At 39.2% G+C, this 16786-nt stretch overlaps 1 protein-coding gene across 1 annotated transcript in view; it reads right to left on the bottom strand.

Annotated features, from left to right (window-relative positions):
* Positions 1 to 15613, bottom strand: part of LOC104470247 (ankyrin repeat and KH domain-containing protein 1-like) — a gene marked incomplete at its 5' end in the record, with an annotated part of 98155 nt that extends 82542 nt beyond the window's left edge. Inside the window, 1 exon segment of the mRNA XM_010085097.1 lies at positions 15460 to 15613. Coding sequence (XP_010083399.1) covers positions 15460 to 15613 — 154 coding nt within the window.
* Positions 15614 to 16786: the final 1173 nt, after the last annotated feature.

Below are 16786 nucleotides of genomic sequence, written 5' to 3' on the forward strand. Positions count from 1 at the left end.
TAATAGGAACTCACTCGCCTGAGCAATATCACAAGTGAAAAGGGATGGCTGAAAAAAACTGAAAGGCCACCACAACACATATGCGCCACTGGAGAAAATTACCCTTAATTCCAGCTTCTAATTTTTCACTTGCTTGACACTGCAAACTCTTGATATTATATTTGCATTTACATATCTTTCAATGTAGTTGTCAGAACAGCAGCCAGCAATCTTGATGACATTTCTCTCTGCTTTCCAGTATGGCAACTGTAGCAGCGAGATTTTCTTTTTTTCAGAATCAAAAGCTAGGAAGTACTTCTCCAGCTACAATTAGTTCTTCCTGTTATTTCGGTAACATTTTGATTATGAGGGTTCCTTTTTAGGACTATCTGCTCTTACATCAGTGTGCCCAGATACCTCAAAACCTGAAAATTAATTTTCTGTACTTCAGCACAAACATGAATTCTTGTTTAGCTAGTCAACAGTCATTAACATTTACATTTCTTTTGAGAGTTTTCCCATTAGATTTCAATTTAGTCTCATGTTACTTCAATATCAGGTTACCAAAGCAGGTAATTCACCATGTTAGCCAGTAACTTCCATTTTTACTAAAGCTTGGAAGCCCTGTAAGCAAATTCAGCAATGAAAAACCAACTCTACGCAGACTTACAGATGTTTCTAGCAAAATCCCAATCTCCCCAAATAGTCTGCAATTTTGACTAATTCCTCTCCACCAACCCAATCCACCCATTTCCTTTGTTTTCAGAATGAAAGAAAGAATACGGGTATTTGACAGACATGGAATACCACACATATTTTAACTTAAAATACTAAAATAAAAGATTGGTGTAGACCTTGTGACAGAGTTTTGTTACCATATAAAGTATAATATAGTAAAGAATAATACCAGGAAAATTACCCATAACTATCTCCTCATACTCTGCATTTTATTTAAATTCCTGACCATGACAGACTTTGCTACAACATAACTCTAAATTTTTCTAGCAGTTCAATTTTTTCAAGCTTTCACTAGGTATCCACTTTCTTCCACTGGATGAAAATTGAGTTACCTTTCTGAAGCTGAAATAATACAGCTCTTCTGTGCTGATCTAGTATTTGGCCACTGCCAAAGATGACTCTGTACTCCTCCTCTCCCTGGGTTTCCCCAGGCACTCCCACCAACACCACTGCACTCACAGTTGGGAAAAGAAGAGGGAGCTTTCCACAAGGACAGCAAGATTCACTTGTCCAGCAAAGGGTCTCTCTAGTGACCACCAGAACTGGCAAGAGGACAGAAAACTTTGCAGCCAGGAACGGAAGATTCCTGCCTGATCGTGACAGCAAATAGCCACTAAACCACCTCACACACCTTCCCCCCGTGCCACTCATCAGAATGTCCAAATTTCTACATTTCCTACTCAAATATCTTTATAAAGAAACACAGCCTTTCCATTTTTCAATATTTTGTTTCTCTTAAATCTCTAGCAAAGAAACATTTGTCTTATGACATGGTGACAGGTTCCCAGATACAATACTCAACAGTGCTGACTCCTTACAGAAATCAGGACCCTCAGAGACATCCATCACGTATGTGCATAAAGCCATGCTGATCACCCAGCCAAAGGCACTTTGATCCCACACATATTACATGTAGTTAATATGGAAGCACCACGAATTACTCCCAGGTCATAGTTGCAGATGTACTCCACCATCAGCAAACGGCTTTTCCACCCATCTCACTGCAGATAAGCGTCTGGGAGAGATAGCTGTCTCTTGGATCATCTCGTGCTTTAAAGAAGCAGGTACAATTAGGACAAAAGCAATAATACAGGGGAAAAAAATTGCCGATCCTGTCACAGTCATCATTTAAGCAGCAATTCAATGGCTGAACTGCTTTAAACAAAGCAATCTAAAGCTCAGGGGAAAATGTGAGAGGACTTGCAGTTAAACACAAAGCCTGAACAATGATATTCAAATACAAGAAAGTGTTCATATTTCCTCTAGCAGAGAAGAAAAAAATTAACACAATTATGAGCAGAACAGACACCAATGCTCAACTTGTCTAGACTGTCTGGAGTGTTCACTCATTCTCTCCTTTTCCTTTTTTCAGGTTTTGTTTTGAAATAACTTTGGAAGAATTAAGCCTTGGTCCAAAACCTGGTGAGCAAATTTCCCACACCTATGAAATACTACAACCAGTCATGGCAAAAAACTATTTGGCATGCACTGAAGGCTGTAACACATAGGAGCCCCTGGGCTGAAGTTCTTACTGTCTACCTACCACTAACAGCTAAGCTTCACTCGACATGTAACTGCTAGTTTATCTCACCTTTGATTCCCACAGCATCCCTGCTCAGCTAGCACATTCAAGAGGCAGAAGGATGAAGAGGTAAGATAGAAAGGAGGGGAGAAAGGAGCATCTTTCTCAGCCCCACGATTTTGTACTGGGAAAAAGAAGTTTTGTTTCTTCAAGGAACCTGGCTTTTTTTAAAAAATAAGTTTTAGGGCAAAAGATACGAAGCTAAACTAGATCTTTTCAATGTGTGGCAACAGAGATTCCTACCAAAGAGGTTCATTAAAAACTAGCTGTGTTTTGGCGTGCAAAACATATCAAATGCAAGTACAGACATTTGAATTTAGCCGTGGAGAGGAGGGGGGGAAGCTTCTGTTTATTCATTATGAGTTAAGAGCAAAGGTAGAAGACCAGCCCAGAGGAGGAAAAAACAAAACAAAACAGCCACCACAAAAAACACAACCCAAACCAAAAGCTTGACTGACATCCACAGGGACTGCTAGGTAAGAACTGCAATAGGAAAGAGTCAGACAGAAGAATTTTTCATCAAGAAATTGCTCTACCCTGTGACAGTTGCAACCCAGTAACAACTGTTGTAAGGGGCACATCAAGTCAAGTATGATCCCTGCAGCACAAACTACTCTTTTTCCAGATTTTCTCAGTCCGTAAAGATCTAATGTCTACTAGACATTTATACTAGAATATTCAGAAAAAGGTTCTGCATCTTATAGACAAGTCACAGTGCCCTGCCCGTCTTCCCTCAGTGACTGAGCTAGTTTTAGTCAGTGCAGTACTGCACAACCAGATCTGACAGTAACTCAGCTATTTTTATTAAACAAGCCACAGAGTAACAGCTAATTCTACCAGTTCCAGTAAATTGTTGGCTTGTTCTGGATTTTTTTTTTTATTAAAACGAAGCACTTATAGCAGCTAAGGCCTCCTTTCTAACTTGTTTCTGATTGTAAGAAAATGGTCTTGCATTTGAGAGGAATATTCAAAACACAATGCTAACTTCAATCTAAATTATAAAGGACAAGGATGGAATTAACTACTAGTTTATAAACATCAACATTACTCTGTGTGTGAATCTGTTTTGGTGCTGCTCCAGGATTAAATGGAAGGTACTGTAGATTAGAGTTAAATAGGAGCTTATCACTTCATTTTTTAATTTTTTTTAGGGTTTTTTTCACCCTTAACGTAGATAAAGGCTAGCAGATACACACCCAGAGAGATTCGCCATGGCAGCAAAATTACAGCAAATTACTGGGGTGCCTGATGCCTTTTCCCTTGACAGCCTTCCCTTCCCTCCCTGGCTGCCTCCTCCTGCAGCATCTTTTCCTGGCCCACAGCACCAGCAAGTATCCAAGCACACTGATGCACAAACGCTCTTCTAGTTGCATCACGCTTGCCAGTATGACTGTGATTAGCTAAGGGAAAACTTCAACCACAAGCTGAATTGTTAGCCTGGCTTTGTTTAGCTTTTAAATGGACACAGGCTCCGATGGCAAACTCAGCACATCACCCCAGAGCCAGCAGTCAAATGCTCACGCCCTGTCAAATGAGGCGTGAGGGCACATATACATACCAGCACACTCAACGGATCCTAAGCACAGTATATATGCTAAACAAACACGCAAGAATTGGTATCATCTTCCGAGTGCCCCAGCAAGAATCAAAGGAGCCAGGCTCCAAATTCAGAGTTTTGGACATTGTCTCCGACACTCCTGTATTTCAAGCAAGCTTTCAAGGCTATGGATCGAGGGAAAAAAAAAAAAAACTCAGATTGCTTCTGGTTGCTTATACAAAATAGCAATAAAACCCTAAGTCACTCTTGGGGAATTTATTTTGAGATTCTAGTGCTTATAACACTTACCCACACCACTATAAATGCAGCAACTTTGTAAATGATCCAGAAGCAGAAATCGTGACCCCTGTAAGGAAAGCTTCAAAATAAATTACTTCCTTCGTGCCATCAAATATGGAAAAATTTACAAAGTTCATCTCATCATTTTACAGAAGAATACTGATGCTAACAGTAGGCAATTATTCTTCAATTCCTGGTTCTTTCTTTCGTGCCTTATCAGAGAAAGAACTAGTATTTCCTCATTTCAAGTATGACAATTGCTTGCCTCCAAGAATCTGCAAAAGACACCTCAAAGAGCTAAGCCTGCTTCTGAAACATGGAAGGAGGAACACAGAGATGGGACTGTCCACTGGGGGAAGGTAATCAGCAAAGAAAAACCTCACATATCCCTGAGAAACACCAAGAGAAGGAAAAAATTTATTCATGCTGAAGAAGATACGTAAAATTCCTATTCTTGACTTCTAACATTCTAACTAAGCCAAGTTTTTTAAGTCTCATCTACATTAAGGCTTCTGACCTTAGAAAACAAGTTACTTTACAGACACTCTCACTGATTTGGTGGCAGAATTAGGAAAGATGCTTTTTGAGTAACACAAGGCTTATGGAGGAAAAGCAGTATACCCCTGGACACTAGCATCAGGATACGATGCCCATGCACAACAGAGATGCAGCAGAAAGAGAACACAAATAATCTTTGAATGCTGTTTATAGGAAAACATCCCACTTGAACCCTTTTCTCCAAATTTCTAGCATTCAGTGGGAAACTGAGTCCAAAGGGGCTGTAATTGCTTTTTTGAATCAGAAAATGTCTCTGGCTCCGTATAATACCCTGGGACTATCTGGGAAAAAAAATTGGAAAGACTTCGTCATTTTCAAGCAAAGAACTAAGAGTAAACTTTGAGGGCCAATAACATCACCGATTTAACCCAGAAGCCAGAACCCAGACTTTGAGTCCCCAGTTTTTGCCAATTATATATGGCAAAGCCGGCCAAAATTCTCAAGTGTTTTCAGAGGCTGAACAAGTGTGCCACTTCTTAAAAAAAAAAAAAGAACCACCACCCTAATGGTTATATAGCACAGACTAGTGTATAAATCCATGTTTCAAACTGAACATTTGAGAAACTGTTCCTAAAACTTCTCTATTTAAGAAGACCCACAGTCTTTCAGTGTACTGTCATTACGTACACACTGCATAACAAAACATCCTTGAAAATAAGATCTCTGGGAATGCCACAGTAGATTACTGAGCACAAAACAAGCAAAAATCAGGATGCTACAGTCTTGAGAAAGAAAATATAGAATTATATAAATTATAGAATTTGAAGAAAGAATGCATTAATTTACTGTTAATGCATTAGAAAAAACCACCCCTCTACAAAGCCAGCCCAAGGGACTCATACCATCACAACTTGTTAATCTTTGGGGCATCCTCCTGAAATTCAAAAACTAAAAGGGAAGTGGACACAGGTGCATCAAGAGATGCACTTTCACCAAGGTCTGTGTCTCTGAAGCTCTGCTGCTTCAGATGGAGTTTTTGGCCATCAGAAGTCACAGAATCCAACCTGCAGCACTGCAGAGCACAAGTTTTACTGAGCTGCTTCTGAGTTCAATGCAGAGAGAAAGTCTAACAAGGATTAACCCAGCTGATAGCTTCTGGATAGAGTTGCTTCAAATAGCGAGTATGGAAAAGTCCAGCCAATTTTACTAAAGCAAACTTCTTCCATTATTTCTCCCCAGGTCTTTGCTCTTATCTGCTTACAGACTAAAACAAAGTTGTTCTACCTCTTATTCTGCCTCTGCAGTCTAGGAAGATCAGGCACCGGGTGTGCTCACTGTAAGAGAAGGTTAACAGCCAAAAGCACAGCCACATTGTAAGTTTCTCGTCTTTTCTTTATTAAATCTTCCTACATGCTTCTTTCTCTGTAAAGACTTCCAAAACATGCTGCTTGCTTGTTTTTGGCAATACAAGGCAAAGCCAACTGGAAGTCAGGACAGGTTGGTTAGACTATTCTTGCTTACTATGGCCTTCTTCTGTCACTCCAAAGCCATGTAATTCTTGGAAAGCAAAGATAGAATTTTAGCTTTTATAATGATTCAGATTCAAGAAGTTTTTTTAAAGGACATATCCAAACAGGAGTGTCAGCGAATATATATATTTTTAATGTATATCTATTATATATCTAAATATATAAATATATGTGCACAGACATGCACACAGGAATAATCAACTGCACAAATACGGAATAATTTGTTCAGGTTAACGTTCTTCAGAAAAGCACTGGTAGATTTAAAGTCAAATACCACTCGTAAACCAACATTTCTCCTGCAAAAGGCAGACAAGAAACTGAGATGTATAAACAAAAGCACAGCTTGCAGGACAGATGAAATAACACTGCTACTCGCCATGCATCAATAGAGCTCAACTTGAGTAATATGACTAATTTGGGGCAACAAGCTATGAAGGACAGAGATCACGTACTGAGACTCCAGAGGGGAACAAGAGCAGATCAAAGCCTAAATAACATGAGTTAAGGGCAGAGAAAGAGCTGATTTTTTTTCAGACTTCAAAAAAAAAAAAAAGAGAACGAAGGAAGGTAAGAGTCTGGTTCTAGGGAGGGCTGCAATGAAAGAGGGAACACTCAACTGACACATAAAACAAGCAGCAGAAGCAACTCCACTAAAAGAAACCACCAACTGCTTTACTACAACTTTCTTCCTTCCCTCATGAAGCTTCTCCAAAGCAGCTTAGTGACCCCTTCACCCCCAGGCTACATATTTCAGCATTGTAACACTGAGGACTGATCCTTGGAAAAACCTTCTCACCCCAGGGACGGCAGCTGGCTCGGCATGCTGCGGAGCTCCCAGCGCTGGGGACAGACTGTCTAACCAGTTCTTAAAGCCACCCGTCAGGAATGGCACAACTGAATTTGCCTGGGAAGAAGGAAGAGAAGGAGATAAAACTAGATCTACTGAGATTTCTTTCAGCCCTGTTTCTCAAAAAGTTTTAAGAAGCTGTACAGAATTTGAGGGAAAGGTGATGGCTAAATGACAAGTTAGTAATTGCTGGTTTTGAGATAATGCTTTGTTACACAGGGAAAAAAGTCATTACAGAACTGTACTGTGCCTTTTGTTCCCACAGCCAGTATTTTCTTGAAGGATAAAACAAGGATATATTTGTGTAATACAACATTTTTTAAAATTTCCTAATATGTGTTGAATCCTCAAGTATTTAAATACTTCATATTCACAAAGAATAAAAACTCTATTTTTGTACAAGATACTTAATGTACTACAGTTTGGCTTAAATCAAGAGACTGAACTTCTTTCAAACTTAAGTTCTTTTAAATTTCTGAGTTTTCAAAATAAGGTATTCAAAAAGGTAGAAAATAATTTATAACAGACAATGAAGGTGTTCATGTTCCACTGCAAAAAAACTGCACTTGCATCCCTACGTAGTATCGAAGACGAGTAGCGGTATATTTTACATAATTTTATTTTTCATTAATCTGATGAAAACTAGCTTGACTTTTTATAAATAACCAAATTTGATTATTTACACTATGGATATATTATATTATCACTTGCTTTCCTAGGAACTTGTTTATTGCAATTACTTCCAAAATGTACAATAGTAACATTTTGCCAAAGATGAGTTACCAACTGAAAAAACCAACAGATTCACCTGTTACACCATTTACTGTAAAGTATCAACAACTTGGTATAACATGCTGCTTCTGACACTTTAAAAAACCCAAGTATTTAATACTGCTACAAAACTGATAGAAGACCAATGCATTGTAGGTCTGCCAACAAGAGCTCAGTTAATTCCTCTCTTGGGCACACAGCACACAAACTAGACAGTTTAAGCAACCCTTACATAAACAGGCAGCAAGGAGCCCTGCTCCCCATGTAATTATGTTGCCTCTCACAGAATACTTCCAGTCAGCCCCAGAAGGGGTGGCTACGCGTTGAGACTCCCAACCTGACTTACCAGTCTGTCTGGGACAGAGCTAAGTGGCTGGCCCTGGTTGCTGCCACCACACTTCGCCATTAAGTTACAGAATTTTAAAAACACTGAAACCTGAGTGGGGAGATTCAGAGCCGATCTCCTGCACCCTGTGAAGTGTTCACTCAAACTCTGTTCTGAACACTTTTAAACTCTGGTTTTATCACCATGTGCTAAGGAAACGGTATGACTGACATCTGCAGAAAACAATCAAAAATGCGAACTTAAACCCTAAGTCTGTGTAATTGACTTTTTTTTAAAAAATAAACTATTAGAGTCTGCTTGCAGGAGATGCAAGCAAGAGACACAAGCTTTTCTATCTCCTGATGCACTTAGTCACATTTAGATGAACTCAAACTTGCAAGCGTAGTGACTGCGTCATTTCACAAGGTAACATCTACACTGGCATCACAAAGAAAGAATCACAGCAGCAGCCATCTGTTTAGAGAGACAGCACACACGAATGAAACCGAACAACACAGAAGAAAATACTATACCCCACTCAAATAAGATACATTCAGTGGTACAACATTTGGGTCAACGGCAATATTTACCAGATATTAGCTTTAAGCCACCTGTGGTTTGAGCTAGTGTTCTATTTTTTTTCTGTACCTGATCAATATCCCAGACCCACAGAACTAGCTTACCTGCAATGTTGCTACCAAGATCTTTATTTACCAACTCCAGCACAAATCTCAAGGCAACCAATACAAAAGCTCTGTTCAATGTACTGTCAACAAACAAGAGTGTTGTCTGTACCGTGTGAGGAGACCACAGCGCCACACAGACAGCTCTGAGCTGACTGCCAGCAGCAGCACAAAGCCCCATGCAAGCTCCTGAACCCCAGCACAAAGCCTGAACGCTATTATTTTCACTTCGATGGATGAAGGAAGCATACGTGTTAAAAAAAAAAGTAGATCACCTTTTGGTACAGGCTAAATTCCATCTCAATTCAGGGATTACAGAGGACTGTCAGTAAAGCACTGCTTCTTTTCTCCTGCCCAAACCCTCGCTGATTTCCTTCTTTGCCTGAGGCTGCTCCAAGCACTAATATAATAACAAGTCCTGAAAACAATAATGAATGCAAAAAGCTTTTTAACCAGGAATATCCCCACAGTGGAACAGGAGAGTAAGGGGGATTTTATCCTGCAGCAGAATCCAACTTGCATGAAAAATAAAATATGGCAGAAATAAAATAGAAAGGAGAAGTTAATAAAAATATATATATATACCCAGGACTTAGAAAAAATCATGTTAAAAGGAGAATTGCACAAGTTGTTTACGGTATGGTCATAAAGCACTGGCTGATTAACAATGACCTCTGAGCTTTATATAGCCAGATATATATATATATAAAAAAATAAGCAGACAAGAGATTGAGGAGTATCCTGGCCAATTTTAACACTTCACAAATTAAAACTTGTTACTGTTTGTCTCATCTCTTCCCACCCCCTATCCCCACTGAGAACAAGTTAAAATCTCAGCATCATCTTAGTCAAAGAATTCCAAAAGCACAGTGGTCACATCCGGTCAGATAACTCAGCTATCTGATACCTAGAAGCATCAATTGAAGTGTTACAGCAATGAAACTGTTCTTCACAGCAAAATGCAACTGAAAGAGACAAAAAGTCTGAAGGTGGGACACTAAGTATGGAAGTTAATTTGAATAAGAGCAGGATTAGACTAGACTTTTTCTAATCTAAAAGCCTACTAGATTAGAAAAGATATTTAAATCATGCAAAACCTCAGAGAAATATAATATTAATAATTAAATTACATGCACAAAAGTCAGACAGTTTATCCAACTCACTCAAAAGCACAACACATCTGTATGTTTCACATACCATATATTCCTTCCCACTCTGAATCTTTAGACGGTGAAAAAAGAAAATGAGCAAGTCACTGTAACGGGTCAGTATCTCAAAAGGCAACAGTCTTCCATTTAACAAGACAGTGGTGATTTTAGTAGCAGTACAGCTTTGATCTCTAAAGAAACACCTAGAATGAAGCCTATTTCTACTTTCTTCATGAAAACTGTTTCTCTTATTTGATCTGTATAGTGCACCCACATAACACCAAGTATTTCAGATCAAATTAGGGTGAAAAGCCTTTCCTGGTTTAAAAAAAAAAAAAAAAAAACAGTCAAAACAGTTGGACTAAGATAAGACTTTTCCCACGTTGAACACAGCTAAGCAAACTTCAAATTTAATATTACTACATTTTTACAATAAAGTTCCATCTTCACTCAAATTCCAGCAATCCTCTCTCAGAGTCCCCCAATAAAGGCTTTTTTTTTTTAATTCAAGAACAGATACAGATCTAGAAATGTATTTGTTACATCCTGCAAGCACAGAGGTGCAGCCTCTAAATGGACGAACAGGAACTGTTCGTATTCTGTAGCTCTCAACTCCTACAGTTGCAAGCGGAGCTTCAATAACCCTGCAGAGGTTAAGTTTCTAGTGGATTAGATGCCCACCTCCATTTAAATCACAAGTTACTCATCAGCCCTAAGAGAAGAAACACCAGGTCCACACATGAATCTTACTGACCATAAACAACATGATCAAAAAAATTATCTAGCCCAGTCTCTGACACTTTCCAAGGCGTCTCTCCGAGGCAGGACAAAAGCAAGCTGTGCATCTTTTGAAACTGTTCTTTTAGACCACAGCTCGCTCCCCAGTACTGCTGGATCACAGGTCTATTGCGGCATATTCAAGCCTCCTAATGTTGTGGGAAACAAATATAATTTATTGTACTTTAATCAAAAAAACCCCTTGGTGTTAGTGAACAATGAATGGATTTGGTCATAGCAAAAAAAAAAAAAAAAAAAAAAAAAAGGGTTGGGTCGAAAACTGGTGGCAAGTAGGTAAACACAGAGACACACATACACACAGTGGAAAGCATTCAATTCTACAACTGCTGAATCTCATTCTATCCTTTCAGTTTATCCTAAAGCAGGCAGATTTTATCTGGGTCCATTCATATTTTGACCTGTGTTCTGTATTTTCACTAAGTAGGTGATTACTTCCACTTTTTGCCTTCCCCAGTTCTGCAACACACAACCTGTTCCCCTCCACCCCCTTCATCCTGCCAGGTTTCCAAAGAGCAGCATCAGGTCTTCATACCTCAACCAACTCCTGAAATTCACCAGGTATTAACAGACACTTGTTACTAAAATGAGATTGCTCTTTACCATTTACACCACATTCAATCCCCCAAAGTCTCAAATACACCAAACCACGTATGTGTGGGTGTCCAGGCACCTTTAATCCCATATTTCAGCAGAAAAGGACGTCTACAACTCTGGTCCCTGTTTGAACACAAGGATGGACCACTGACATCCCTTCCATTAAGCAAAGATTTGGCTGAACATGGTTCCTCTCCAAAATACCCTGATTTTCCTCACAAGCCTCTTATAAACAACAGCAGGACTTCTGAAGAACGCACTGCTAACAAGACTCATCCCCAGGCAGACACTCCCCAGGAATACCAAGTGCTCCAATGCTACAGAGCTTCTTCACCACTTTCTTCTGCATCTATTTTCTGATGCTTTACTGTCAAAGTGCTTCAACATTCAGATTGAGAAGAAACACACTTAAAATATCTGCTGGTAAGGATACAGGCATCCAAGCTATTCCCTCAAGTGAAAAATCAGTTCAGGAACGTTCTACATCACTTCCTAGAAAACTCAGCAAAACCATGCTGAAACACTATGAACAGGCTATTTTAACTGCAGGGATTAACACTGTGACACTTCACGCCTTCCTGTGGAATTCTGTGTTTTGGGTGCAGAATACACCAAATGGGCATCCGAGATTTTTATTTGACCACATGCTTCAACCAACACCTTTCTGAATCCTCTCTGAGAAACAACTCTTGCTCCAGAAAGAGGACTGCACTACATAAGCAACTTATTTTCCCTCTTTCATGTCTATAAAAGGCAGGACCAGAAAATGCCAACTTTAACCCATCAAACTTTCCTTAACAGTTTGGAGGCAAGTTTGACCTTTTAAGAACATGTGTAGAGGAACCCACAGAGGAACCTGTCAAGAAGAGCAAGAGCTATGAATGGTTCATTCACAGCAGCAAAGAGCTCTCATCCTCCAGCGGTCAACTACTGTCCCTAAAAAGGAAATCTAACAGGCAATCTTATTGCAGATCCACCAAAGAACCGTGATTCTTCAGAGCTGGAACATTATTTTAAGACTTCAACAGTACCGTATCTAACAATGGAGATGAATGTTTCTAGTGCAGAACATGTCCACTGTCAGAATACTAAGAATCTGTTTAATTACAATCTGAAAAACAGAAACACCTCCAAACAGTATGGTTCTCTTTCCACAGGTTATTTTATGTATAAATCCCTTCTTTGCTACTAGGAGTCAGACTGAAGGAAGGCACACAAAAGACTTGGTTTGTTTAGGATAATGTCCCAAAGAACGAAATTCAATTGTTTTAATTTATCTTCAATTTTTGAAGATGAAAACAACTCCTATTTATGACATTCACAGAAGAGTGAAGTCTCCTGGTCTTTAGAAACTTTTTTTTTGTGGAAAAAATACAATCACTGCCAGTCACTCAAAGATAGTTGATCATGAACAAAATCCCTGTGCTTTCCTTAAACAGGCTACAGAAGGAAGCATTGTTGTCCAAACTAAAGCTAATCAGCCAGGTTTTCAGAGGCCCTAGAAACACGAGGAACCTAACTGCTGTTTGTGTGCTCACGTCTATGTACGTACGCATATACTTGCTGCTCTGGTAAAGGGGGGGCGAGGCACAACCCTCTTGCTAGGAATTCTACTTAAGGCTGTCACCCTCAGCATCCAACACCACAAAATATTTTAAATCTTCTTGGAAACAGAATAAACAAGCTGAACTGCGAAAAAATATCCAGTACTCTTATGACGGGTCAATGGAGCATACAGAAACATTTTTAAGCAGTTCAGCTAACCTCTGGCCTATATTTGCACATGCAGGCCTAACCAGCTCTCAAATCAAGACAGCTACTTAGAAACAAAACAAAACTCCCACAAATCTTAAAGAGTACAATGGTTGAAAACCACTTCTGCATAAGTAATTTGAAGAACATCATCCTATCCAGCTGCAGTTGCTAGAACTTACCCTCTAGAATAAACAGCACGTCCATGTCAGATCTGAGCATTAAAGGATTCATGAATAATGAGCAAAACTAGTTTTGCAAGTCATACTCATTACGATCCTAATGACACAGACATGAACACTACATGTGAGAAACCCCAAGAAATCTGAGACACTAAATGCAAGACCAGTTTTCCACTAGGTTGTAAATTAGGATCAAGCCTCCCACAGGAGAGGGATCATCACAGTGAAGGCCAAGCTACCCTGGAAACCACATCAGAGACAGCCAGAGCTAAACTACTTGTTCAAGCAATAGTTCTGCCGTCTGCTTTTGCAACCTATCCTTAAGGCTGGGGACTAAAATGTGACAAGTAACAGGAGAAATCCCTTGCTTCTGCCATACTGCAAAGCAACACAAAGACCCAGCACTAGGCCGCTTTGTTTGTTGCCATGATGGAAACCCAGAAGCTCGCTTAAGGTTGGAAAGGGTATTTTCAACCAAGCCAGCCAGAGAAACCCAGTGAAGATACTAGAAGGTCTCCCAGAAACACTAGTTTCTTTTCAATCACTTTCAAATTATGTCTTTTATTAATAAACTACCAGATTCTCAGTGTCTCCTTTAGGTTAGCCTAGTGATATTTTCAGTCTTCAAATTCACAGTAGGAAAGTACTGGTTAACTAGAGGACTTTCTCAAGAGTGTTTTCAGTCTTTTGATCTCACACACTCATCAAGTGGCATTAATTTTTGTCCAGTCTTTTTAGAGAGGGAGATTGAGCCCCCAAACAAAAGCACTTTTTTTAAATTGCTCTTCTTTCCAGACTGCTTTTGTTCTGCCCATTTTCTAAATCCCTACTCCAAGCACTCAGGGAACCAAAGCATGGAAACCTCAGATTAAAAACAAACCATCTAATCCCCAGGACAAGTGGCCAACTACTGTTTAGAAATCTAAAGAAAGCATTCTCACTGGCATTACAAGAAGCCATGGTACCTCCCAAATTTGTTAAATACCATGAAATCACTTTGAATATTGCAGCCCTGGATGTAAGCACCGAGAGACTGACTGCCCTCATAGCACTAGCCAGACATCTCTACTGACAATTTAGAAAGCTAGCAATGGGTTTTAGGACACACCAGTCATCAGGTACACAAGAGAAACTGCAACTGAGTTAAAAGTGCTTTAAAATGGATCAGATTATTCAAATTCTCTTAGTGTCCCGACTATCCCAGAAATAGTCTATTTTCTCTGCAAAGCAAACTTTGGTCCCCAAGAGTTATATCAGGGGACCACCTTTGATTAGGCTGCTGCAACTTTCTGCTCACAAAAGCTATGCTATGTTGTGAGCTGGTTTGTTTTTTTTTCCAAATTCAAAATGCAAAGAGAGCCCAAAGCCCAAGTCCTCACCCGCTTTGCTTCCTCAGAATGAAGGTCTCCTTTAAGGTTGTACATAGCTTCACATCTGAACACCTGCAAATAAATGCTCTTAAGTGTGTTCAAAGCTAAAGTCTGAAAACTCCAGTTTCAGCACTCCACTACTAATCCGAGCATGCACCCATAATGATCAAACAGGATTTGTTTCAAAGCAGGGTTCTTACATCTTTTTGCCCTTGGAATTTTGAAACTGACAAATAATTTTCAAATCCATTGCGAACACCCAAGACACAAACCTTGAAAAGACTTAAATTAGTCATGCTTTCACCAAAGAAGTAACAAATGTAGTGGCATTATGTTCATCTAGTCTGGCTGCAAAACATGAACATTAAATATGTATTTTCCAACAGTCCTATCACAGAACAACAGAATGGAAAAATACTTTTGTGAAACTCAAAACAGAAAAAAAAGTATTTCACCTGTAAATTTCTGGAGTAATGAATTATTAATTATATATTGACCAAAGCAGCAGGAGAAAAATGTAATTTTAGCAAGTCTACTTCCTTCTGTTCTCTCCCCTTGAATTCTCCCTCTGGTCATACATGTAATCTCATCTGGTCAACGGAATACCATTTCATTCAAATTAATGTTTCTAATCTTTTATGTACAGAAAGAGTGGACCAAGCAACCCTTAACACCTGTAAGAATTATGAGCTTGTTTTCCATGTTCTGCTCCCCATCATTGTGGTAAATTTCCAGACTTGTGAATATTTCACTAGGGTCAAAATTTACAGGTTGACAGATCTGTGTGCAAGTCAGGTTAATAAAAAAAACTATACAAAGAAAGTACCTGCTGCCTCCAGTAAGGCTTCTAGTCTTGCTTGTGTTTCTGGATCCACAGTTCTCAAGTCCGCACCTTCTGCAGCACTCGATAAGAATAACTCCGATGTGGTTTTAAGTACTGGGTTATCAAGGTCTTCTTGGTCCAAAATAAATGATTCAACCTGTTTATGAAGTTGGAAAAATAATTTTACCATTGTTGAAGCTTTATACTAAATCTAAAATATTATGAAAAACACAAAATAATTTAACCATACTATCATAATTGTGTTTTAACTGTACAGATTATAGGACACAACTGCAAAAATCATCTGGTCAACTCTCTGAAAAGGTAGTTCAAATCACAAAAGAAAAAACTCCACATGAAAAAACAGTTTATTGTAAAAATTACAATTAACAAAATCTTCAACTATAGCAAAGGCAACTCAGATTAAATATTGCAAAAAAGTTACGCATGTTTGGACAGTTCACCACCACAACAGAGTACCACAAGAGGCTGCAGCATCTTTGTCACCAGAAGTCTCTCTACCTTGTTATTAAAAAAAAAAAAAAGCTGTCAGTAATGGCTTGGGTATAGCTGAACCTGAGAGCCGGGGAGGGACTGAATGGTTTCCCAAGGTGCCCTTCAGTTTTATTTCAGAAGTATTTTCAACTAATGTAGCATAAGGATTTTGTTTCTTTTGACTGGAATCACTACAGTTGTCTAAAATTCAAAACCAAAACCTCTGTTTCCAAGCTGGCACACAGTACTACCCCAGTCATTAATGTTTTCTAGACAAGAACAGATACGTAGAACAATTAAGCAAGCAGGTATTGGAACTGAGCAGTAATAATGCCGTCCCACCAGTGGCCCACATGATCTCCAAATACAAGCTCATGGAATTACTCCATATAACACACTGTCACTTTATGACAGCTTGCCAGAGTAAACAAGGAGGATACCTGATTCATCCACTGAGAGTAGAACTACATTTCAGAATCTCTCCTAAGTTCAGACATAATTTCCTCTATTTTCAGTAATATTTTAAAATAAAAACACTATTGCATAATTAGATGTTATCTGTTCAACCCCACTTGTGCCTCCCATACGCTGTATAAATGAGACATGCTCATCACACAACAACTGCTGCCCCTTCCCACTTCACGCCCAAAGCCTCACCTTCCTTTCTCTGGTCTCCCCGAATACCTCCCCCTATCCTTCTCACCACAGCAGCAAACTATCATCATATTCAGCCCTATCACACAGCACCTTAAGAAAGGGACCGTTTATACTTCAAAAAAGTCAAATCAGGCCACCTGCAAGCTCACTAAGTGTCCCATTGCGTGAAAAACACTAA

The sequence above is a fragment of the Pterocles gutturalis genome, unplaced genomic scaffold (assembly GCF_000699245.1).
Source record: "Pterocles gutturalis isolate BGI_N339 unplaced genomic scaffold, ASM69924v1 scaffold31215, whole genome shotgun sequence".
Taxonomy (NCBI): domain Eukaryota; kingdom Metazoa; phylum Chordata; class Aves; order Pterocliformes; family Pteroclidae; genus Pterocles; species Pterocles gutturalis.